The sequence below is a fragment of the Arabidopsis lyrata genome, assembly GCF_000004255.2.
Source record: "Arabidopsis lyrata subsp. lyrata unplaced genomic scaffold ARALYscaffold_6, whole genome shotgun sequence".
In the NCBI taxonomy this organism is placed as follows: Eukaryota; Viridiplantae; Streptophyta; class Magnoliopsida; order Brassicales; family Brassicaceae; genus Arabidopsis; species Arabidopsis lyrata.
Genome location: NW_003302550.1, coordinates 24,208,971 through 24,233,393, shown reverse-complemented (window position 1 = coordinate 24,233,393; position 24,423 = coordinate 24,208,971). Strand labels below are relative to the sequence as shown.

Here is a 24,423-nt window from a genome sequence, read left to right as displayed (position 1 = left end):
CAACTTCACTACCAAATGATAAACTCTAGTACAAGAAGATTCTGATTGGCTTTTGAAAAAGTTAAAACACAGTGCCTTGGATATCATGAGATAAGGTGACAAGTTGGAAAGCAGTGAATAGTGTTAGAAATCAGAAATTAACTTATTTATTGCTAGCTAAGCAAAGTTGGAGAACGTTGCAAATCTAAAATTTCTACTAGCAAATAGAATACAGAGCTAAAGCAAATACATCAAGATATTTGATAGCAGTCACAAAAAGCAGATTGCAGCAACATTATCAAGTCCAATGTGTCTCATGAAGAAGCTAACAACTTGTATCAATCCATTTGTAAACCAAAGATCAAACACTTTTGGGGGATGTTGCAAAAATTTCTACAAATATGGCCATATGGGAATTGACACCCTTATCAACTCTTCCCAGAAATGGTACTTCCAAGCCATTATATCCAAAGCTCTACTAGATCACAATGTTTGGAAATAATCTTACAACTGATTTAGTATAGAGCAAAAACCAAGGAAACAAAAACCTAAGAGCTTTCACCTTCAAGGCTGAGCTTCTCTTGTCTGCAAAACTTGATTCTTTTGGGAAAAGAAGAAGCAGCTTAATACACGTCCTCAACTATTGGCAAGAAACGTGAGAAACAAAGTTAGTAAGAATAGTTTTAGGGATACAATCTTAGTAAAGAAACAGAGAATAAAGATGACAATGCTTACATTCACCATCATCCTGATTATAATCGTCGTCATCATCATCAAAGTCTTGGTTCTACAAAACATTCAAGAACAAAATTGTTAAGTAACTTGAAGAAGAAGAATCACACAAGGCTTCTATTCAACATTAATAATCTGGAAAACAAGCAAAACCTGATCATAATCTCCATTATCAGATTCTTCTCCTTCGGATTCCTCAACTTCTTCATCATCTTCTCCTTCTCCTTTCACTTCATTGCCTTCAGCCTAACCAAACATAATCCAAAAACGTTACCGCAAAGTACTCCAAAAAAACCATTGAACTGTTTCTCTAGTACCTTAAACTTAGCTTCAAGCTTCTCAAACACATCCAATTTCTGCAAATCTGTGAAACAAAAACATAAAAACCTGAGCTTCTTGATACATTGTTGAAAAACACCAGAAACTAATAAACACAAAGTACCAGCTTCTTGACTCCATTTAGCTCTCTTCACTGGACGTTCTCTTCGAGTATCTGAAATCGCATAATATCCAATTATAATCAACAAATCAAAGATGAATCAAAACCCAAAAAAAAAAAAAAAAGTGTTGAGATGATGAAACTAAAACAAACCTCCAAGAAGTTCTTTAGGGAAGTTATCAGGTCTAAGAACAAGAAAATCAAAGAAAGATCCATTCTTATTAGACTTCATCTTGGGCTTCAACGAGTCTGAATACCTCTCAATGTCCAAACTCTCATTCTCTGATGATTGTAAAAAAAAAAGCTTTAAGCTTTATTTATTTTTTGTTCAAAGCTTTAAGCTTTATTTAAACACAGAGATAACAAAGACAAAAGTTGATACCTTTCTTAGAAACACCATCGCCTAAATGATAAGGAGAATTTCTCCAAAACTTATTGAAACTAAAGTAGGTTTGAACTAATTGCAAGTCTGTTGAGATTGATTTCGGATCAGGTAACGTAATATCCTGCCCAGAACAAGAAGAAAAAAAAAAACCTTAACACAGAATCTGCAATTGAAGAGATCAAATTTTGAAGACAAGTTTTTTGTACAACTTACAGGGAAAATCACAAAAGGCTCAGGCTTGCCATAATCGGCACCACCACCTTGTGGTTTTCCACTGCTTCCTCTCCAAGACATCGAATATTGATGTTTTAATTCACTTGGAAACAACTGAAGAAACTGTCATAAGAAGCACCAAAAAAGAGACAACAATCTGTTCATAATTTCAGACATAAACACCAAATTAAACATAAGAGATATATACAAATTACTTGTTGCTAATTTCCTCAATTCGAGTATGATAGATACCTCTACGGGATATGAATCTGAGCTTCGCCGCTTGTTTTCTTATGGCTTCTCACAACACCAACAATACGAAACCCAAAAACGAGAGTGTTTTCGAGAAAGAAGAGAGGAGATTGAAGAAGAAAAAAAAACTTTCTGAAATTGGGCCAACCCTGTTTTAGGTTAAAACTTTTAGCCCGAAAAATCTCTAATTAGGGCCCGGACTTATATTTATTTTAACGGATCCGGCCCGGACGTTTTACTTTTCAAAATGAACTCTCCGTAGGAAGTAAAAAATGTCACATGATTCATTATTCCAGCAAGATAAGATATACATTAATAGAAATATTATTATCATGAATGGCATCTCGACACCATCCATGGAGAATCAATCATCGTTATCCGAATCCTTAAAAAAGCAATACGAATAAAGGTCCGATCGCGTACAATCCACGGCCGGGCCTCCCTCTATATCAACCTCATTTATCGTCTTCTCCATCACCATTATGTCTAATATCATGAGTCAGCAATACAAGGATGTGAACGATAAATTAGGCTCGACGGCTAAACACAAAACCAACAGCCATGGCGGTCGTTATAATAATCCTTACGTCCACATTACTACTCCCACATCAGCTTCTGATAAGAGTAAGTCTAAACAATATGATTGTTCGTGTCTTAGTTAAGCTTATGATAAATCTTGATTGATGTATAATACATATAGGGTCCAAGGATAAGGTTTTTGAGGTGTTGAATCGGTGTGGGAAGAAAGTAGAGGACGTTACTCGCAAAGCGGAAGCATTAGCCGGCGGTTTAAAAGATCACCGTACGTGAGGGTTTATATATATACCTAAAACATAGATCTGATGATTTTTTTAACCATAATCTATATATGGTCTATGCATGAAACCGGACATGAACAGTGAAGTTTAGTCCTAGCATAGGTGATGCAGCAATGGCTAGGCTTTCTCAAGGCACTAAGATGATCGTTGAAGGAGGACCAGAGAGAGTGTTTCAACGAGAGTTTGGTGTTTTAGCTGCAGAGAAACTTTTAGATTCGTTTGTTTGCTACATATCGACTACTTCGGGACCAGTGACCGGAGTGATATACATTTCCAACAGAAGAATCGCTTTTTGTAGCGACTATGCCATTCGTCTTCCTTCTTCTGTCGGTGGAAATGGTGTTGCGGCATATTACAAGGTTAGACCATGAGTTTCAAACTTTTTTTTTGTTCCAGAAGTTTTGTTCATACTTAAAAAAATATCTTAGTTGGTAACAAGAATTGTTCTTTGTCAAATATTTGTTTTTATTTTGTAAAATAAGGATATAATAATTTGGTTTCTAAAGATTAGTGACTATATAATATATTGAGCAATATAACATTTATATGTGATATTTTAATGTTGTATTGATAGGTGGTGATGGAGTGGGAGAAGATACGTAGCATTAGTTCATCAACGAACGTGTTGAAGCCAAGTGAGAGGTATGTGCATATGGTGACACAAGATGGGTTTGAGTTTTGGTTCATGGGCTTTGTCTCCTACATCGATGCTTTCAATTGTCTCAGCAAAGCTCTCCTTAATTCCCGTTGTGATCGTGCCATGTAATCAAATTCTAATTAAGAATTTTATCATCACTAAAAAGTCTTTATATATCCAATTTGTAAGAATTTGGGTCGCCATGGTCTGGTCTAGTGACAAAACTTTGTAAAAAAAATTAAGGGTATTAGCAAAAAAAAATTATTAAGTAAATAACTCTTTGCACGTTATTTTATTTTAATCATGTTATCTTATCCCATGACACTTTTTATATCTTTATTTCTAAGCGAATTTAAGGGTTTTTTTTTTTTTTTTTGACATCAATGGATCGACAATGCCCGATCCATAGTAACACAATTATGCACAAGCACAAAAACTAATTTGATCAAATCTCATAAAATATTAATTTAATTTGTTTACAATTTTACCACCAAACTTTTTATCTGAAAAACTACAAAATCTACCACTTTTTCCCAATTTCTTTCAAAATCTATCATATTTCTTCCCTTCTTTCAACTCATACCACATTTCGATGTAGAGTTACCATTTTGCCCTCCCTATTTATCTTCCCTATTTATCTCTCTTCTCTATTTATCTTCCTCCATATTTATTTTCCCTCCCTATTTATCTTTCTTCCCTCGAAACATGTGCGCTTTAACCAAGAAACATTATATCTCCTCAGACTAAACAATTAACTTTCGTTTTTGTCTCCAGATCTTGTCCCCGATTGAGAATTCTCTATCCAGATCTTGTCTCTAGATCTTGTCTCCGATTTCATCATCTTGCTCTATTATCATCATCTTGGACTTGTCCTCAATCTAATTCTATTCCAGTTGTCCCCGAGTAAATCCAGATCTCTGGCGGGCAAAACTACACCATCTGGCGATGGACAGTCAAGAGAATTGGATGAAAAAACGCTCAATTTTTGATCTAATTATATTACTCATTCGATTTGACTTGACCCGATCTAATTCTATTACCCATTCGATATGGACTTGTCCTCGATCTAATTCTATTACCTAGTCGATCTGAACTTGTCCTCGATCTAATTCTATTCCAGTTGTCCCCGAGTAAATCCAGATCTCTGGCGGGCAAAACTACACCATCTGGCGATGGACAGTCAAGAGAATTGGATGATAAAAATCATCACGCTTAATTTTTGATCTAATTATATTACTCATTCGATTTGACTTGTCACCGATCTAATTCTATTACTCATTCTATCTGAACTTGTCTCCGATCTAATTCTATTACTCATTCGATATGAATTTGTCCCCGATCTCATTCTATTACTCATTCGATCCGAACATGTCCCCTCTTTTATCTGATATATTAAAAGAGCAATTAATGGTCTAACTCTACTCTATTATCATTTTTATTAATTAAATTCAATTATCTAGCAAATGTAAATGTGCAGCATTTATTGCAGACCTACCTGCTCCTTCTTTGGAAGCGCCGGACGAAACTGTCTCTGTCTCTGACACAGACTCTGTCCCAATCAGGGGTATTTTGGTCCACAATTCCGCATGTGCTATTGAAATGTGGTAGATTTTGCAATATTCACATTCATAATTTGGTCTTATAGTAAATCAACATTAACATTCGTTTTTTTTTTTCCGACTAAATCAACATTAACCTATAACCCAAAGAATAAAAAAAAATTTGGGTAACTAAGAGTTACAAACTTACACAAGTAACTTATCTGATCGATGGGTGTTAACTTGCCATTGAGATTTCGTAACAAAGGGTCCAACTCCAATCCCATAAGATACTATTACGAAAGATGTGTAATGAGTAATGACGCAACGTGGCAATCATGTATACCTTTAACGGCCTAGAATTCTGTAGATTGCACCAATCAACGGCTAAGATCTTCTTTTGGCTCTTAAACAAGTCATTGGCTGATTCAGTTTCCCAAGAAATGTCTCTGACATTCTGCAGTAGATAAGCCACTCTCTCTCTCTCTGAAGATTCATTCCCCCACCACTGAGGTTTAACTTATACAAATAGATCTTTTGGTTTTTGATTCATCGAAGAAGCAAACTCTGTTTTCATGGCTGCTTACAATACCAAACTCTGTTTGGCCTCTGTTTTCTTGCTCTTAGGGCTTCTCTTGGCTTTTGACTTGAAGGTAACTTTCATAATCATCTCTTCTTAAGTTTGATTTGTGTATGAAGTTTGGTGCTATGTTTCATTTAGATCCAATACTATCTATCTTTTAGTTGTGTAGTTACATAAAAACTATACTTTAAAACATTAAGACAAAGAAAGATCCAAACTTTGTTGACTAAAATCTTCTGGGTTTTGTCTTAATCAGGGTATATCAGCAGAAAATCTTACCAAACAGAAACTGAACTCGAAGATACTTCAGGTTTGAATCTTGTTTAATTAGTTCTGTTCTTCTGATTTCTCACTAATCAAGATTTTGATTTTTTTTCATTAGGATGAGATTGTGAAGAAAGTCAACCAAAATCCAAACGCTGGATGGAAAGCTGCTATAAATGATCGATTTTCAAACGCCACTGTAATGTTCTTTAAATCTTTATATGAGTGAGTAACAACAATCTAATAATATGATTCATGATTTTGTTCTTAAAAAACTTGTGTATGTTATAGGTTGCAGAGTTTAAGCGCCTTCTCGGTGTTAAACCAACACCGAAGAAGCATTTCTTAGGTGTTCCTGTTGTAAGCCATGATCCATCTTTGAAGCTACCTAAAGCTTTTGATGCTAGAACAGCTTGGCCACAATGCACTAGTATTGGAAAGATCTTAGGTTTGGTTTTAGGCATTTAGCTTTTTAACACCGTTTGAGTGTTCAATTGCATTTCGTTTATCGGTTACTAACTCTTGGTCTCTGTGTGTGTGTGTGTGTGTGTTGACTCCTCTATGAACAGATCAGGTAAAGTTTTAATCTTTTGTGTGTCTTGTAACGTTTAGATTTGTCTACTGGAATAAAGGGGTTTTATGAGATTTTGTGGTTTTGGTTTAGGGACATTGTGGTTCTTGCTGGGCATTTGGTGCTGTTGAATCACTATCTGATAGATTCTGTATCCAATTTGGCATGGTAAGAATACTAATAATCGATTCAAAAACCAACTCAAGATTAATAATCCAAAACCTAATCTAGTGTTTTTTTTCCTCAATTCAGAACATTTCTCTATCAGTAAATGATCTTCTAGCTTGTTGCGGATTCCGTTGTGGTGATGGTTGTGACGGTGGCTACCCAATTGCTGCTTGGCAATACTTTTCGTATAGTGGTGTTGTCACCGAAGAGGTAAATAAGATAAATGTCACTACAATCCTCAAGTTTGAAATTAGTTTAGTTGAAGTTTTTGGTAATGTATTATTGGTTTTTACTAGTGTGATCCATACTTTGATAATACCGGATGCTCTCACCCGGGTTGTGAACCGGCATATCCTACACCGAGATGTTTGAGGAAATGCGTTAGCGACAACAAACTATGGAGCGAGTCGAAGCATTACAGTGTCAGTACATACACTGTTAATTCTAGTCCACAAGATATCATGGCAGAGGTTTATAAGAATGGACCTGTTGAAGTCTCTTTTACCGTTTATGAGGTAATAAAGACCATAATCTATAGATTGTTTTGAATAAAAGTTAAAGAAATATGGATCATTAGTGGTTTGTTTTGATTAGGATTTTGCTCATTACAAATCTGGAGTCTATAAGCACATAACAGGATCTAACATTGGAGGTCATGCTGTTAAACTTATTGGTTGGGGAACTAGCAATGAAGGCGAAGATTATTGGGTAAATGTTATACATTTTAGCGAGTTTCTTATATCGAAAGTTTGAAATTAACCGAAAGTTTATAACGTTTTTGGTTCATTTTTTCAATTTTTTTTAGTTGATGGCAAATCAATGGAACAGAGGCTGGGGTGATGTAAGTTTTATTTGTAAGAAATTTACAAATAATTGTAGATTTGGTTATTTGTTTCATGAATGTTGTTGACATGTATGAAATTTGCAGGATGGTTATTTCATGATAAGGAGAGGAACTAATGAATGTGGAATTGAAGATGAACCAGTGGCTGGTTTGCCTTCAAGCAGGAATGTGTTTAAGGTTGATACCGGTTCGAATGATCTTCCGGTTGCGTCGGTTTAAGATCAAAGATGGAAATGTTGCATCGGTTTAATATCGAAGATGAAAAGTTGTTTGTAAGATATATGTTATGGTTGTTGTTTGCAGTAAAAGAATCCGGTGACTGGAAATTGTTTTCTGGTTGGCTGTGAAAATGTTATACAAATAAGTACTTCTTTTTTTTTTTTTCGTCTGAATGATTCATTATATTAAACAAAAGAGGAATACAAGGTAGAATACGGTTTTGGAACACTAGGCCGACAAGAGTCGAAACTCTTTCGGAAACTAAGCCGGCGGAACATAGAAATATCCCCGGAAAACTAAGCCCCAAAAAGGGAAGCAAACTATAATCAAAAGCACTAAAAGACAAGCCCTAAAGGAACCTAAGAACTAAATCTGAAACTCAAAACCAACATAACCTTCAAACAATCCAAGAGAAACAGATGGCGACGGAGCTGGACCAAGAAACAAGAGCCTCGAAAAGAAACAGACAATCTCCAAACTACCGGAGAATCCGAAGAAGAACTAATCCGAGAGCTCAACTAGCCACAACCCGACATAACAGAGAGAAGGAATAAGCTAAGAAGCGAGCACAGCAACAAGCACCATCACGCCAACTTCAGAAGGATAATGAGCTCGAACGAAACTAGGCACAAAGATGGACCTTTGAAAACGGCTGAGGATAAGCCAAAGAGGAGCACCAACCCTTACACGCGGACAAAGCAAACCAATCAATGCCACCTACAGACATGAACCGGTCACGACCTCGCAAGAGAAGAACTAGTAAACGAAACCACTGCTGCGCCTTGAACCCAACCACACAAACCAAAGAAGGCTTTAGAGAAGAGCTAGTAGATGCACCTGCAACGATGTACCATCCGATTGACAAACCTCAAACACGAACCCAGCCCACCAGAAACCACACCCAAACGAGAGGTAGCACTCGGCGAAGAAGAACTAGGAACCCAAAACAGAGAGCTAGAGCAAGCATGACACTAAAACCGGAAAGCACAGCAAAGCCGTACAATAACCCGTAGAGTTAGAACCAAGATCAAGCCTAACTACACCATTGCGCAAGCCAAAAACACCATCTAAACCTTCAACACAAACTAACAGATCTACACCAAGCACAACCAAGGAAAAGCCAACGAAAGCTCACCCGATAAAACCAAACAACCCACAGCCCCAAAAGAACCAAGAAGACAGAACCTCCACCAACAACCGCTTACTCTCTCTCGCCACGAGCCAGATCCACCAACATCCGGCCACACTAGCCAAAGAAAACCTTTAAACTCTGGAGAAACCGCAAATCCTTGCAAAACCCAACGTCGCAGCCACCAAAGATCCAATTGCGACAACTCCGCAACTCCAATCGTCTAAGCATCATCACAGAAGATACCGGCGTAGACTGAGAACAAAGCAAGATACCAACTAAAACAATCAAACAAAAGCCCTCTCACGGTGTCGGCGAGAAGCACCGACCACCGAAGAGGCAAGACTGAAATTTGTTTTTTTTTTTTTTTTTTCTTCAACGGCGGCTAGACCTAATCGAGAGAGAAACGGGGGCTGATACAAATAAGTACTTCAACCCAAGCAAATATATTATGGTTTTTACTTTTAACTTCGTTGCAAATATATACTCGCTCTGTTCGTTTTAGTTGTCGTTTAAGGTTTTTTTATACAAATTAAGAAAAGCACTAAATTTTCTGTTTTACCCTTTCTTAATATATCTTATAAATTTTTTCATTGGCCAAAACATTAAAACAATAGGGATAATATTGGAATTTTTACCAAACATTTGCATTGAAAACCTAAAACGACAACTATTACGATACAAAATTTAAGTCCTAAAACGACAACTAAAACGAAACGGAGGGAGTATCATTTACCATAGTAGTGAGGATCACCTATCACACTTTTTTTTTTCAATAATAGGTAATGCACAATTAACGATTCCTACATTGTACGTACTAAATACGAATTAGTGGATTACACGATTTGGAACTTATAATCAAGTGATAATTATGCATTAATTGTTGACAAAGTTGTACTTTACTGGAAAATTATAGATAATTTTTTATATAATGATTTTTTTCTTATTTTTTACATCATTGATTATCAAATCACGTTATACGTACTGTACCATGGTACTTTAATTTTCTCTTTCCCTAGCTATAGTGTAGTTAAAACCCGTATAATTCGATTGTCAATCACTTTATTAATATGAAAATACGGAATTTATCATTGAAATGGAGAGTGGTTGGTCCATATGTGAGTTATCAAATGGAATTAGCGCATCACCCATGTGATAAGTACGTGGACTTACCATTAGATATGCCATAATATTAGGGTATATATATTTATATTACATGACTGATAATGTTACGTAAACGTACTTATGTATTATAACATTTGACTTCGACCATCTTTGAAATTTCAAGGTTAGGTTGAAAGAGCCAAAATAAATATGTTAATAATATTGATTTATCAATCTGTGGATGGAATATGTAGATGAAGAAAATTCGAAACTGTTTTCATATAAGTATCTAATCAAGTCCCAATCTAAAATAAACTTAAAGAAGTTCATTAACCTGATCAAGGAAAGAACAATAAAGACATTTTACTGTTTTGTTCGGTGTAAAACATTTAAAAGACAGTCCTATATAATTAACTATAAACGGTAAAACACTTATAACTTCAAAAAAACGAAAACTGAATAATGTCTGAATAGATAATCAGCGTAAGTTGGCTACTTGCAACGTACCACGGAATTTGCGTAAAGGAGGAGCACTTATCAGTTGATTTCGTACGTTGATTTTTTCAACAAAAGCTCATACTGATAATTTGATATATTCGAATTGTATATTCATTGCCGATTATTAAGACAACTTGCCATTTGGTTATACATCTATGATATATGTAATAATTCGTATACTAAATAACTATTTTATGTAATGATAATTCGTATACTAAATAACTATTTTATGTAATGATAACTAGATTTTACCCCGCGGTATACTGCGGGTCGATTCTTTTATAACTAAAAAGTTATTTAGCAAAATTTTAAGTTGTATTTGTTTTGTTAATATTGTTTAGTTTGTTTAGTGTTTCTGATTTTATAATTAAATTTTGATTTTTAATTCTAGGATTTATCCCTAGTATATTGTTTGATATTAATATCGACCTAAACTCGTTGCACCATATAACCCCGTCCCGTAAAATTAAACATCATTTGTTATTTTTTTAATAATATTTTTATCCAATACGGGTCACAGGTTCATGCGGATAAGGCCGTAGAGAGTTGCGGATTTGCGGGTCGACCTGCCAAAAGAGAAGCTATCTTTTGAAACCCTTTGTTTTATTTAGAGGTTTTGAGAAAATATCCCTAAAAATAATTTTCATTATATGAAAAAAAAGAAGTAGAAGAAATTGTAGTATCAACATTCCCGATTTTTACATCACTCGTTACTATTAATTTTTTTTTTTTGCAAATAAAAATCAGAAGTTAACTAAGTCGAGATTTTTAAAAAGACTGTGTAGAGATTTTTGTTAAATTGTTGAGAACATATTTGATTTCAAAATCTTTACTTAAATAGATAAAACAAATCTAAATAATTAATGCTAATGGCATGCCATTGTAAATACTTCTCAACTTCAGGATTTATTTGCTAATTGTGCTCCAAAAATGTATATATAGATACTAGCTGATTCTCACGAGACGCGTTATAAGTTGTACTTAAGAACAATTGCAAAAGATGATTTTTTTTTTTTTTTTTTTTTCCATTAAAAACTATTACAAGCCAAAAGGGCAACACACAGGCACGCATGCCCAACAAATTACAAGGCAGAAACTGCCCAAAAAGGCTCACAGGCCCAAAACAAAGCAAATAGAACAATAGAACCAAAGGCCCAACCTAGCCCAAGAAGAAGACAAACCTACGGGAAGAACCTGAACCAAGTAGAAAGAAGAGAAGAACCTGGAGTAGCATTGCGTTGGTTCCGAGCAAGAGGATCAAGACGAGCTCGCATGATCTGATTTATGTCTCTGATGATAATCGCGGGAGGTCTAGTAGTGGTAGAATGAATACGAGAATTACGCTCTTTCCAAATTAAATAGACAGAAGCTTGAAAGAGAAGCTTTATGATGAGAGAAAGATTTAGATCCCTGGTAGCAGAATTAACCCACTGGAGGCAGTCCATGAAAGATGCCGGAGGATTCAAGTTGAGCCTTGAAGTGAAGAAGACCCACACTTCCTGGCTGAACACACACTCGAAGAACAAGTGTGTTGGTGTCGGATCCCGCAGTTCGGATCCGGCCCGGAAAGATAGTGGATCAGTGAGACGAAATGGGCCGTCGGCCCGGTCCAGGGGACGAAAAGAGCGGCCCAATAAGTTCAAGCCCAGTTCGAGTAAAACGGCGAGATCCCGCGAGTTAAATGAAAGGCGGATTGTACGGGATGTGCGAGATCGGGAAGATTCGAAACGGAAGCAATAATGGAGACGAGATCTGCGGCTTGACGAGCGACTTCGGTTTCAAATCATATAATTATAAATAGGAGACAAAAACCATTGTAATGGGGGGGCTTTTTTCTTGATCAATAAACAGATACACACACTTGACTCTCTTGTTTTCTTTTCACGATTGTTGTTCGAATTAGCTAGACTAGACGATCTGATATACATCATAAAACTTGTATTGCGGATTCCGACATCCACAATTTGGCGCTAGAAGGAGGGTATTTCTAGTCTTTTACTCTAGAATATCAATCGGAAAGATGTCAGACGTAGCGGATCCGGCTTCAGTCCTGGACGAGATCAAGAAGTTGCTTAAAGATCTGTCCGAGAAGACCGACCAGCAGCAGCTCGCCACCACTGCGTTGTCTGAGAAGCTTTCAGCATTTGAAGAGCAAAGCGGCAGCCAAATCGCAGTCCTCACAGCGAGTTGTTCCAAAATCAGGTCAGCCCATAATGCTTATGCGGATCGGGTTGATACAATTCTTGCAGGAACTTTGCGGACCAGCGGACCTCGCGGCCATTTGGACTTTCATGGTCCAAACGTTTCGGAGGTTCAAGATCCTAGACTCTTTTCCCCGAACAACGCACTCCCATCTTCTTTGCCTCTTGGCTCTCAGAGTGAACCTGGAGATGGATCCCGTCAGGCTCAAGCACCTCCAAATTCGGCCGGCGGTCCTTTTGTTCCATCCAGAACACCTCTCCCCATTCATCTTGGCAGCACCCCGCATCATCCTCAAACCGAGTCCCATCCGCCTCACCTTCCATTCAGCCCGGAAATCCAGAGCTTACAAAATCAGATTCGGGAAATGAGTTCGAGGGTTCACCAAGCCACCAGTTCGGCTCCCGAAGTCGATAGAGTGATCGAGGAGACGAGAAGGACTCCTTTTACTCTACGAATTGTAGCCCTGCGAATTCGAGACCAAAGGAAGGTAAAACTTCCGGGGTACGATGGTAAGGGAGATCCCAAAGAATTTTTAGCGTCTTTTCAGGTGACCGCAGGTCGGGTACATTTGGAGCCCAACGAAGTAGACGCAGGCTTATGCAAGCTCTTCGCCGAGAACCTATCCGGGCCGGCTTTGACCTGGTTTACTCAACTAGAAGAAGGATCGATCGATAGCTTCAAGCAACTATCCACTGCTTTCATCATGCAGTACGGATACTTCATCAAGAGCGATGTAACTGATGCCCAGCTGTGGAACCTCTCACAGGGAGCCGGAGAGCCGCTCCGGACTTACATCACCTCCTTTAAAGAGATTATGGTCCAGATCCCAAACCTGTCTGATTCCGCAGCAATTGCTGCACTCAAGAATGGTTTATGGCACGAATCCCGTTTCCGGGAAGAGTTGGTTGTTAACCGACCAGCCACTATTCAAGACGCCCTCCATCGGGCAACGAACTGGATAAACGCGGAAGAAGAGCGGGCCGCTCTAGCAAAAAAGTTCAAGGCAGCTCCAAAACCTGCTCAACTTCTTCCTCAGAAGAAGCCTGTTCAACCTGAAGTTCGAAAGCCTGGAGCTAGCACATTCTCAGTAGGTCGGGAGGAGCCAAAGGTTTCTCCGAAGAATTCGCCTGCGAAGCAGTCTTTCTCGCCAAAAAGCAAAAACGGCGCTTTCCCGAGTAACAAGTGGATTCGTGACCCAAACGCCTACTGCGAGATCCACAAAGTCAATGGGCATGCTACGAAAGATTGCAAGGCTCTAGGAAGGTTACTGGCTGCCAAGTTCACATCTGGGGAAATAGCCGAAATCGACGTTTCGGAGCTCGAACCAACTCATCCGTCGGAACGTACAGTAGCAACAGAGGAACCGTCTCCTCCCAGCAAGAAAACCAAAAGGATCCAGTCCCCTGATGTTTTTAAAGGACCGAAGAAGCAAATCCATGTGATTATGGGGGGATCTAAGCTCTTTCGGGATTCCATTAGTGCAATCAAGCAACACGAACGGAGGGCAACCCCCCCGATTATCAAGAAGGCCAGGCTTACTAAGGAACAGTTACCCGAAGTAACATTCTCCGAAAGCGAAACCAGTCAACTTGACAAACCACACGATGACGCTCTGGTCATAACACTCGATATTGCGTATTGCGAAGTTTCTCGGGTTCTCATTGATACTGGGAGTTCGGTGGATTTAATCTTCCTCGATACTTTGACAAGAATGGGGATATCGAAGCGAGATATAAGGGGGCCACCATCGCCTTTGGTTTCCTTTACTAGCGAAACTTCAATGTCATTAGGAACGATTGTGCTCCCGGTATGCGCAGAAGGCATAGTCAAAATGATTGAGTTCACGGTGTTCGATCGTCCGGCTGCTTATAATGTTATCTTGGGAACACCCTGGATTTATGAGATGAAAGTAGTACCTTCAACGTATCATCAATGCTTGAAATTCCCTACGAAGTCCGGAGTAAAGCAAATCCTGGGAAGTCAGCGAGCTGCGAGGATGTGTTACATGTCCAGTCATAAGCTAAAAATTCAATAGCAACCACAGTTCGAGGTGCCTTCAAATCCCGTCAAAAAAATAAGCAGTGACCTCGTGGAGGCAGTGGTAGTTAATGAGGAGTATCCAGATCAAACTGTGAAAATAGGAGCGGGATTAAGCGAAACACTCCAAGCCGAACTGATAACTTTCCTAAAAAGGAATCAAAAAACCTTCGCCTGGAAAATTGAGGAGATGACTGGGATCGATACAAAGGTCGTTTCGCATGAGCTCAACATTGACCCGACTTTCAAACCAGTAAAACAAAAGCGCAGGAAACTTGGTCCAGACCGAGCCGAGGCTGTAAATGCCGAAGTTCAGCGCCTGCTCGATGCCGGTTTGATTTGCGAGGTCAAATATCCGGACTGGTTGGCAAACCCTGTTGTAGTCAAGAAGAAAAATGGGAAATGGCGGGTTTGCGTAGATTTTACCGATCTTAATAAAGCCTGTCCTAAAGATAGTTTCCCACTTCCGCACATCGACCGACTTGTGGAGTCAACTACGGGCCACGAAATGATGTCCTTTATGGATGCTTTTTCCGGGTATAATCAGATTTTGATGAATCCGGAAGATCAGGAAAAGACAGCTTTCATCACGGACCGTGGAACTTACTGTTATATAGTCATGCCGTTCGGGTTGAAAAATGCCGGAGCCACTTATCAACGGTTGGTGAATATGATGTTCAAAGATCTCCTCGGTAAAACGATGGAAGTGTATATTGACGATATGCTGGTAAAGTCAATATCAAGCACTTCGCATATTGAGCATCTAGAGCAGTGCTTCGCAATTTTGAATAAGTTCGGAATGAAGCTGAACCCGACCAAGTGCACTTTTGCAGTTCCTTCGGGAGAGTTTTTGGGTTACATTGTCACAGAGCGGGGAATCGAAGCTAATCCGCGACAGTTGAACGCTTTTCTGGCAATGACTTCGCCTCGCAACATCCGGGAAGTTCAGCGACTCACAGGGCGGATAGCAGCCTTGAACCGGTTCATCTCGAGGTCAACCGATAGGTGTCTTCCATTCTATGATCTGCTCCGAAAAGCAAACAAGAATTTCATCTGGGATGAGAATTGCGAAAAGGCTTTCAAAAATCTAAAAGATTATTTGTCCAAACCTCCTGTGTTAGCGAAACCCGAGTTCGGAGAAGAGCTTTTCTTGTACGTATCGGTTTCCGACAGCGCAGTAAGTGGAGTGTTAGTGCGATTGGATCGGAACGAGGAAAGACCGATTTTCTATGTAAGCAAGTCTTTTTCGGGAGCGGAGTCAAGATATCCGATGATAGAAAAGCTAGCTCTGGCAGTAATTACTTTGGCTCGGAAATTAAGACCGTATTTTCAATCTCATACGGTTATTATCCTAACCACGCAACCTTTTAGGGCAATTTTGCATAGTCCGAGTCAGTCAGGAAGATTGGTTAAATGGGCAATTGAGCTAAGCGAGTATGATATCCAGTTTCGAACAAGGACAAGCTTGAAATCTCAAGTCCTCGCAGATTTTCTGATCGAACTACCTCTGGACTCCGTGGAAGTCAAAGAAAATGAAGGACCTTGGATACTTCATGTGGACGGCGCGTCCTCAAAACAGGGTTCCGGGATCGGTATCCGATTACAATCCCCGTATGGTGAGGTAATTGAACAGTCATTTCGTCTCGCATTTAATGCGTCGAATAACGAGGCGGAGTACGAGTCTCTCCTTGCAGGACTTCGTCTAGCGGTTGGGATAGGTGTCACAAAATTACGGGCATTTTGCGACTCGCAGCTCGTTGCTAATCAATTTTCCGGTGATTATGAAGCAAAAGATGGTAGAATGGAAGCTTACCTCGCTCAGGTTCAGGAATTGAGTAAAAAGTTTCTAAGTTTCGAACTCGCTAGAATTCCGCGAAGTGAGAACTCAGCGGCAGATGCGTTGGCGGCGTTAGCGTCGAGTTCTGAAGTAACAGTGAGCCGAATGATCCCTGTCGAAGTAATTGAACATCCCAGTATAGCCACCGGAGAGCTGAACTTCGTGACTACACGGTCTATGCAAAGAAGGATGAGTGTGGAACTAGAACCACAAAGGGTCGAGGAGACTGAGCAGAACTCCGAAGTAGAATCACTAATCGGAACACCGCTAAATTCGGAACCACTACCACCAGCGCTACCGCTTCCGGATTGGGGGGTAGACTGGCGGATACCCATCAGAGAATACATCCTTAATGGTACTCTCCCCACGGATAAGTGGGAGGCACGGAGACTGAAAGCTAAAAGTGCTCGTTTCTGCATTTCGAGCGACATCCTCTACAGAAGAAGCATCTCGGGTCCTGACATGATCTGTATTTTCGGACAGCAGGTCCGTACTGTGGTGAAAGAGATTCATGACGGAGTATGCGGAAATCACTTCGGAGGTCGCTTTTTGGCCTATAAAGTAAGAAAGTACGGATATTTCTGGCCCACATTAATCGCGGATTGCGAGGAGTATGCGCGGAAATGCGAGCAGTGCCAGAAGCACGCACCTTCAATTCACCAACCCACCGAGCCATTATCATCAGTCTCTTCGCCTTATCCGTTTATGAAATGGTCTATGGATATTATTGGGCCTCTTCATGTTTCTACGCGCGGGGTGAAATTTGTCCTGGTTCTTACCGATTATTTCTCGAAGTGGGTAGAAGCAGCAGCCTACGTAAACATAACTCAGGTTCAAGTTCGCAAATTCATTTGGCAGGACATCATTTGTAGGCACGGTTTGCCATACGAGATCGTTACTGATAACGGACCTCAATTCATTTCGCGGCAATTCGAATCTTTTTGCGAAGAATGGCAAATCAGACTCAGTCGATCAACGCCTCGTTACCCGCAGGGTAATGGTCAAGCTGAAGCAATGAACAAAACTGTTTTGTCCACTTTGAAGAAAAAACTTAAGTCGCACAAAGGAGCTTGGTTTAATGAACTACAAAGTGTTCTCTGGGCAATTCGCACTACTCCTAGGCGTGCAACAGGTGAAACACCATTTTCATTAGTTTATGGAATAGAGGCTGTAATCCCTGCTGAAATATTTGTGCCAAGTCCGAGACGGATGAATAACCCGCAGAACGAGGCAGCAAATAGCGAAATGATGGTTGACGTTATTGATACCATTGAGGAGCGGCGTGATCGAGCTTTGATTCGAATGCAAAATTACAAGAATGCCGCAGCTCGATACTATAATTCGACTGTCCGAAGTCGACACTTCGACGTTGGAACCTTGGTATTGCGCAAAGTTCAGCAAAATACTACCGAAGATGGAGCTGGAAAGCTAGGTATTAACTGGGAAGGTCCTTATCGAATTACTCTGGTAGTTCGCAACGGAGTTTATCGCCTTGAAAACATGGAAGGAAAAGCAGTCCGAAGAGCTTGGAATTCCATTCATCTGAAGAGATACTTTATTTAAGTATTTTATTATTTTCATTATTGTAAATCGAACTACGATAGACTTGATCCCCACCTTTGGGTACGTAGGCAGCTCGAACTTCGAGTGCAGTCTCTAAATCAAATAAAATGTTTATATTCTTCTAAACATCTTTCAAAGAAGCCAAGAATAATCTCGCAATCCGTGAAACCGAGAAGAACCTCGTAACTACTTTTTCTCGAAACCGAGCTCAGACCTCTGGTAATTCTTGAAAGATAAGCCTAAGTTTTACTTAGCAAAAAAGGGTCTGGTTCAACACAGACTAGGGATTTCTGCGGACTCCGAGTCCCGATTCTCATTTTTAATATTAAGAACACCCACTTAACTCTCGTTCTTAGTATTTCCCTTATCCTTTGAAGAAAGAATTCTGAGTTCATGTAACTTGCGTATCTCGTTGAAATCTTAAGTATTTCTTAATTTTTCGTACGAGGTATTCAAATTTCTCGAATACTCCGGATTTAAAGTTCAAAAGGACTTATATAAAAATAGAGGGGAAATATTCAAGTCTTCAAAAAAAAAACGATAAATAGGTTTTGGGTTTAAAAAATAAAAACAACAAAGGGGGGCACTAGCCATCACAACAAAGGGGGGCACTAGTCATGAAACCTTTATTAGTTCCGAACTCATCAATGGCGACATCATCTTCGGGAAGAGATGTCTCTTGCACGGGCTCTGGGGGAGTCGCAACAAAGAGATGAGCGAACTCATTTGGTTGAGGTCTGAGAGCGCTTACCTCGCGAGCTCTCTTCTCAGCCTCTTCCTCGTCTTTCTTTACCGACTCTAGTTCGGCTTTTAAGTCCGGAATCTCTCCCTTCAGAATCTCCTCAAGAAGCTCTCGGTTCGCCCGAGTTTCGGCAAGACGCGTCCCAATCATCTCATTATCACTGATGGCCTGGTAGTAGGTCTCATGCTTCGAGGCGAGTCCGCTATAGAGTTCACGAAGCCTCAACCTTTCATGTTTTTTCGCTGCTGCGAGCTCCTCGTCCCGTTTCTCAGCAGCGATCTTGCACCATTCCTCGCTTCGCTTAACTTCAGCTTCCAGCGAGGTAATCTTTTCACATGCCTCGAGATACAGGTTCTTCCCGATCTTCAGCTTCTCGGAAAGATCAGTCTTGGCAATGTCAAGAAGGTTGCAGCGACCTTCGGCCTCCAGCATTCGCTCCCGGATCTCGTTTGCCTTTGCCACCGCCCTGGCATTTTCTTCCTCCATCTCCTTGAGTTGACGAACTTCTTCTTCGAGTTCGGCGACCCGGGCCCTGAGACCATCCAGCTCGTTAACAGGAAAGAGCTGGGACTCGTGGCAGGAGAAGGTGGTGTTGTACTCGAGCATTAACTGTCAAAACGAAGATTCATGAGGACGGAGAGAAAAGTTCTTATTTTTATGAAAGGAGGAGAAGAGTTCAAAGAATTACCTCTCTGAGTTTATCAGCGAAGCGAAAGTAGTTCGCTCTGTTGACCTCCTTCAAGTCACTAAAGGGAGGAATCCTCATCCCAACAAGAGTAAAGTTCCTCATGAAATCAGCTGTTGACTTCGGAGGAGCTGTTAAAATAAAATAAAACGTCAAAATGAACTCGTAGCGAGATAGAAATACGAAGTCACTCTACTTACCAGTGGGGATCGGAATCTCCTGACGGACGGATTCCCGGTTCTCAGAGTCCCGCGAAGGCAGGACAAGAAGCTGAGTTGGCAAGTCGGACTCCGGGGCCCGTTGTGGATCTTCTTTTTCTTCTGGTTTTGATCCCAGACTGGTCCCAGCATCCTCGGAAGGATTTTTCTCGTCGTTCAGACGAGAACGACTCTTGCGTTGGAGGGAAGGAACTTCAGTTTCCTCGTTCCTGCGTTTCCTTGAGGAGGTTGCACTATGACCTCCTTCGGAAGTTTCTTTTTCCCGAGAAGATCGGGAGGAGCAAGAATCCGAGATCCGGATTAGGTCTTTTCCCGAAGACACCTTCTTCAGATCACGGAGATCAGATGTCTTCGATTCGGAAATCGGATCTACGGTACCCGAGTTCTTCCCTTTACCAGATGAAGATCTGGACTTCCCTTCATCCAAGGCCTTCACCATCCTGGCCTTATCTTCTTTCTCTCTCGCTTCTCTCGCTTTTTCCCTTTCCTTTTGGAGCCTCTTCTCTTCGCGGTAGGAAAGTGGAGACATGTTAGTGGCGACAGTAGGGGAGGAGGGAGGAGTGGAGGAAATGAGGTCGGATCACGAGACAATTCGAGCACACGAACTCCGGATGCGTTCGCAAGTGAACAATTCCCACGACAGGTCGCTGCTATTGCAAATCTTTACGAATTGTCCCGCAAAAGTATGAGAAAGCGTTTTCTTCGGAGGTTTAGCTGCAAAAGCAAAAACATTGACGGATTAGAAAGGAAAAAAAAGACGAGTGAAAAGCAGTGAAAAACCTAAGGAGCTATCTACCGGGACGACGAGTCCATTCACGAACGAAATAAGCCGTGTTTGGACCATAAGAAAATTCGTCTACAGCGAAGAAGAAGTAGGACTTTCTCCATTGCTCGTCCTTTTCGGGAAAATCCCCGAAGACTCTGAATTTACTCCGAGGACTGAGGAAAAACGTCCCCGGAGTTCGCCCCTTCTTTACTGTATAAAGATGGAGTACGTCGGATAGCGTGATACGGTATCCATTTTCCTCTGCGAGGGTCTGGAGGCACAGGACGGTCCTAACTACATTTGGACATAGTTGAGGAAGTGCGATTCCGAACTCGTGCATCAATTCGACTAAAAGGCCGGGAAGCGGAAAAGATAGCCCGCATTCCGAAAAGAAAATTTCAAAAGCGCAAGTGTGACCGGTAGGTGGAGACTCCGGAGAATCTGTCGGACCTGGAGTAATCAAGGACACTCGACGAGGGATCTGGCAGGCACCTTTCAGCAGAGCCAGCTTTTTATTGTCGAGATTCGAAGAAAAATACTTCCCGAACTCGCCTTCCATGATATGAGTCTCATTCTGGATCTTCCTGCTTCGCTTCGGAGCCATAACATAATTAGGGAAGATGTAGAGACGAAACAAGATCTGGCGCCAGGGATTTGGGAAGATATTTCAAGAACACGCTTGAGCAAACTTCGAAGATCTTCGTGAAAACCCAGAAACCGGAAAGACTAAGCGGTTGACGTTCTTCGGAAAACGGTTGCGATTCAACGGAATATCAAGAACACGGTGGAGGAGTTGAAGAACAACGAACAATTTCGGAGCAGAGGGCTGAAAATCTAAGAAATCTTTTAGATCTCTGGCCTAAATCTAGCACGGAACTAATCTAGAGCGGTGAACTAACACGAATCCGGAACTAAGTAGCAAGAACTAAAGCGTAATCGGAAGAGTGTTAAGAGAAAAAAGAGGAGAAGGTTCAGTACCTTAAATAAGCAGACGACGAAGGTGAGCGAGCTTGAAGCGGTTGTGCAGAACCCGAAGAGTCCAATCAAGTATTAATAGGAATCTCTGGCGGGAATATGGAAGCCCTAGGAACTCAAAACGCCGCCCTCAGCCCGAGAAGAATCCCTCGTTCCGCGGGAAAATTTATATCCTAAAGATCTCGAAACGTCACTTCGGTCGAGGAACCAAATCCCGGGGAAAGCGGAATTAATGACGAAATCTCCGAGCCCGAGAAGAGTTTGTTATTTAAAGTATCCCGAAGTTAATACTTTGGAACACTTGGGGGGCAAACTGTTGGTGTCGGATCCCGCAGTTCGGATCCGGCCCGGAAAGATAGTGGATCAGTGAGACGAAATGGGCCGTCGGCCCGGTCCAGGGGACGAAAAGAGCGGCCCAATAAGTTCAAGCCCAGTTCGAGTAAAACGGCGAGATCACGCGAGTTAAATGAAAGGCGGATTGTACGGGATGTGCGAGATCGGGAAGATTCGAAACGGAAGCAATAATGGAGGCGAGATCTGCGGCTTGACGAGCGACTTCGGTTTCAAATCATGTAATTATAAATAGGAGACAAAAACCATTGTAATGGGGGGGCCTTTTTCTTGATCAATAAACAGATACACACACTTGACTCTCTTGTTTTCTTTTCACGATTGTTGTTCGAATTAGCTAGACTCGACGATCCGATATACATCATAAAACTTGTATTGCAGATTCCGACATCCACAAAGTGTTCCCTAGATTCATCAAAACCATTGCAGAGAACACAAGAAGGAGAGATAGACAGTCCCCATCTCCTTAATCGATCGCGGGTGTGAAGTCTATTCCATGCCACCACCCAGCATATAAAGGCATGCTTTGGAATGCGGTTTTTAAACCACACTGATTTATGCCAAGAAACCGGTGGACCAGCTGGATTTAAGGCCAACCAAGTTTTTGGAGAGGAGAAATGAGGAGATGGTGGATGGTGGTCTGGCTTCCACAAATAAACATCATCCTCAAGACAGACCATCATGTTTCCCACTTCAGGCAAGAGACCTTTGATGAGAGAAATGATAGGGTTCCTACTGCGACTAGTAGAAATCCACCAAGCACTACCCCTAATAGCATCCCTAACCACAGAATTCAAAGGGAGGCCCACAACCTGTGGTCCAATAGTGCCTGTTAAGTCAATAAGAGCCCCCAGCCCAGTCCAGTTGTCGTGCCAGAAACTAGCAGTCTGACCTGAACCCACCTCACAAACCAGAAACGGTCTAGCCAAAGATTTCAGTTTGCATAACTTTCTCCAAATCCAGCTACCTGAGGAAGAGGGATTCAACTCCCAGAAATTACGAGTACCAATGAGATTAATCCTTACCCAAGACACCCAAAGAGAGCCAGTCTTAGTGAAGAGCATCCAAATAAGCTTCAATGCAAACATTTTATTCTAGGAGGATAACCGTTTGAGTCCAAGGCCTCCACATTCTCTTGCCGTACAGACCACATCCCATGCAATCTTTGCTCCTCTGGCTGAGTTGGGCGCGCCTTTCCATAAGAAAGCATTGCACATCTGCTCAAGCTTTAGTAGACATTGGTTAGGCAGCAAAAATATAAAGGCCCATAAATTAATGGTGGTGAAGATCACTGATTTAAGCAATTGAAGTCTGCCAGCAAAGGAGAGGTGTCTAACAGTCCAAGCGGAGAACTTGAAGTTGATCCTGTCAAGAAAAGGTTGATAGTCCTGGCGGCGCATCTTCTGAGCCATCAAGGGAACTCCCAAATATTTCACAGGAAGAGACCCATGGGATATACCAAACCTAGCAGAGAGACTTCTTAAAGTATTGAAATCACCACCATCAATGAGGAGAGCTGTCTTTTGCCTGTTGATACCTAAGCCAGAACCTGCTTTAAAATCATCAAGTATAGAGAGAATTCCAGCAATAGAAGAGGCTAAACCGTCAAAGAAGACCAGAACATCATTTGCAAAGCTGAGATGAGTAATCATCGGAGCTACACACTTGGGGTGTAGTTGAAACATGGAATTAATAGCACCTCTATCCAGAAACTTTGCAAGAATGTCCATCACAAGAACAAAGAGATGAGAAGACATGGGATCACCTTGTCTAATGCCCTTCTTTCCCTGGAAAAAACCAATCAGCTAACCATTGAAAGCAATATTGTAAGACGGCGTAGAGATACAAACTTTAATCCAACCAATGAAAATAGGAGGCAGTTCCATAGCTTGAAGGATATTGATCAAGAAATCCCAATTAACATTATCATAAGCTTTCGAGATATCAATTTGTAAGCAGCCTCTAGAAACCTCTCCCTCCAAATGGAATCCCTCCACCAATTCAGAGGCTAGAAGAACATTCTCACACAGCATTCTTCCCTTAATAAAACCCACTTGGTTATTTTGGACCGCCTACGCAATAAACAGCTTGAGACGAGCAGAAATGATCCGAGTAATAACCTTATAGATCATGTTGCAACAAGCTACAGGTCGAAAATGTGATAATTTGTCAGCCCCTGTATCTTTTGGAATAAGAGTAATCGCCGTCATGTTGAACTTTTTCAAGAGATGACCAGTAGTAAAAAACTCTTTCACAGCCGAGATAATGCTTTCCTTTACCACAAACCAGGTATCCCAATAGAATTCAACAGGGAAGCCATCGGGGCCCGGTGCCTTGTTCTTAGGCATAGAGAAGACAGATAGAGTAATATCCTCATCAAAGGGAATGGCTGACAGTTTTGCAGCAAGAGTGTCATCACATCGAAAAGGGTGCAGATCTCTGATGGATTCAACAGTAATAGGAACCGTCGACTCATTTTCAGATCCCAAAAGGTGAGTGTAATAAGAAACAATCATACCCTTTATCTGATCCACATTCTCCACCTTTGAGTCATCTTCAGCTCTAAGATATTTGATGAGATTCTTGGCTTGATGAGCAAGAACTGCTCTGTGGAAAAACCTGGTATTTGCATCACCCTCATTTAGCCACCTTATTCTTGATTTTTGTCTGTAAA

At 40.9% G+C, this 24,423-nt stretch overlaps 5 protein-coding genes across 8 annotated transcripts; 2 read left to right on the top strand and 3 right to left on the bottom strand.

Moving 5' to 3' along the window:
- Positions 1-298: 298 nt before the first annotated feature.
- Positions 299-2,122, bottom strand: LOC9311038 (DNA-directed RNA polymerase III subunit rpc31). Of its 3 annotated transcripts, none has more exons than XM_021023300.1 (9): positions 2,001-2,122; positions 1,749-1,905; positions 1,533-1,656; positions 1,304-1,432; positions 1,154-1,204; positions 1,029-1,075; positions 865-957; positions 715-766; positions 299-619 (listed from the first exon to the last, which is right to left on the bottom strand). In XM_021023300.1, the coding sequence occupies exons 2-9, from the start codon at positions 1,827-1,829 to the stop codon at positions 603-605; spliced, it is 594 nt and encodes a 197-aa protein (XP_020878959.1). In that variant the 5' UTR covers positions 1,830-1,905; positions 2,001-2,122; the 3' UTR covers positions 299-602. The 3 variants fall into 3 exon arrangements, with proteins under 3 accessions (XP_020878959.1, XP_020878961.1, XP_020878958.1); XM_021023302.1 differs by having other exon boundaries at positions 1,749-1,851; XM_021023299.1 differs by having other exon boundaries at positions 1,749-1,871; positions 2,001-2,121.
- A 348-nt stretch (positions 2,123-2,470) lies between these two features.
- LOC9311037 (GEM-like protein 2) lies at positions 2,471-3,740 on the top strand. Its single transcript, XM_002874924.2, has 4 exons — positions 2,471-2,624; positions 2,701-2,802; positions 2,900-3,177; positions 3,393-3,740. The coding sequence occupies exons 1-4, from the start codon at positions 2,483-2,485 to the stop codon at positions 3,582-3,584; spliced, it is 714 nt and encodes a 237-aa protein (XP_002874970.2). The 5' UTR covers positions 2,471-2,482; the 3' UTR covers positions 3,585-3,740.
- Positions 3,741-5,436: 1,696 nt separating this feature from the next.
- Positions 5,437-7,803, top strand: LOC9311036 (cathepsin B-like protease 3). Of its 2 annotated transcripts, XM_002874923.2 has the most exons (11): positions 5,437-5,646; positions 5,833-5,886; positions 5,959-6,039; positions 6,132-6,288; positions 6,410-6,414; positions 6,505-6,579; positions 6,664-6,789; positions 6,876-7,094; positions 7,174-7,287; positions 7,385-7,420; positions 7,508-7,803. In XM_002874923.2, the coding sequence occupies exons 1-11, from the start codon at positions 5,569-5,571 to the stop codon at positions 7,640-7,642; spliced, it is 1,080 nt and encodes a 359-aa protein (XP_002874969.1). In that variant the 5' UTR covers positions 5,437-5,568; the 3' UTR covers positions 7,643-7,803. The 2 variants fall into 2 exon arrangements, with proteins under 2 accessions (XP_002874969.1, XP_020878124.1); XM_021022465.1 differs by lacking the exons at positions 6,132-6,288; positions 6,410-6,414 and having other exon boundaries at positions 5,460-5,646.
- A 3,609-nt stretch (positions 7,804-11,412) lies between these two features.
- LOC110227273 lies at positions 11,413-22,820 on the bottom strand. Its single transcript, XM_021021014.1, has 2 exons — positions 22,148-22,820; positions 11,413-11,899 (listed from the first exon to the last, which is right to left on the bottom strand). Exons 1-2 carry the CDS (start codon positions 22,811-22,813, stop codon positions 11,555-11,557), a joined length of 1,011 nt encoding a protein of 336 aa, XP_020876673.1. The 5' UTR covers positions 22,814-22,820; the 3' UTR covers positions 11,413-11,554.
- On the bottom strand, positions 20,249-21,027 carry LOC110227275 (meiosis-specific protein ASY2-like). Its single transcript, XM_021021017.1, has one exon. The coding sequence runs from the start codon at positions 21,025-21,027 to the stop codon at positions 20,446-20,448; it is 582 nt and encodes a 193-aa protein (XP_020876676.1). The 3' UTR covers positions 20,249-20,445.
- Positions 22,821-24,423: the final 1,603 nt, after the last annotated feature.

Excerpts from the sequence above, each read along its gene's own strand:
- LOC110227273 (XM_021021014.1), bottom strand. The coding sequence starts at position 22,813 with ATGCTCTTCACTAAGACTGGCTCTCTTTGGGTGTCTTGGGTAAGGATT. Across the intron at positions 11,900-22,147 it reads TTGATGAATCTAGGGAACAC|TTGTTCTTCGAGTGTGTGTT; the intron begins TTTGTGGATGTC and ends ACACCAACACAC.
- LOC9311037 (XM_002874924.2), top strand. The coding sequence starts at position 2,483 with ATGTCTAATATCATGAGTCAGCAATACAAGGATGTGAACGATAAATTA. Across the intron at positions 2,625-2,700 it reads CACATCAGCTTCTGATAAGA|GGTCCAAGGATAAGGTTTTT; the intron begins GTAAGTCTAAAC and ends TAATACATATAG. Across the intron at positions 3,178-3,392 it reads GTGTTGCGGCATATTACAAG|GTGGTGATGGAGTGGGAGAA; the intron begins GTTAGACCATGA and ends TTGTATTGATAG.
- LOC9311036 (XM_002874923.2), top strand. The coding sequence starts at position 5,569 with ATGGCTGCTTACAATACCAAACTCTGTTTGGCCTCTGTTTTCTTGCTC. Across the intron at positions 6,580-6,663 it reads TCTGTATCCAATTTGGCATG|AACATTTCTCTATCAGTAAA; the intron begins GTAAGAATACTA and ends TCCTCAATTCAG. Across the intron at positions 7,095-7,173 it reads TCTCTTTTACCGTTTATGAG|GATTTTGCTCATTACAAATC; the intron begins GTAATAAAGACC and ends TGTTTTGATTAG.
- LOC9311038 (XM_021023300.1), bottom strand. The coding sequence starts at position 1,829 with ATGTCTTGGAGAGGAAGCAGTGGAAAACCACAAGGTGGTGGTGCCGAT. Across the intron at positions 1,205-1,303 it reads CCCTAAAGAACTTCTTGGAG|ATACTCGAAGAGAACGTCCA; the intron begins GTTTGTTTTAGT and ends ATGCGATTTCAG. Across the intron at positions 958-1,028 it reads AGCTTGAAGCTAAGTTTAAG|GCTGAAGGCAATGAAGTGAA; the intron begins GTACTAGAGAAA and ends ATGTTTGGTTAG.
- LOC110227275 (XM_021021017.1), bottom strand. The coding sequence starts at position 21,027 with ATGGCTCCGAAGCGAAGCAGGAAGATCCAGAATGAGACTCATATCATG.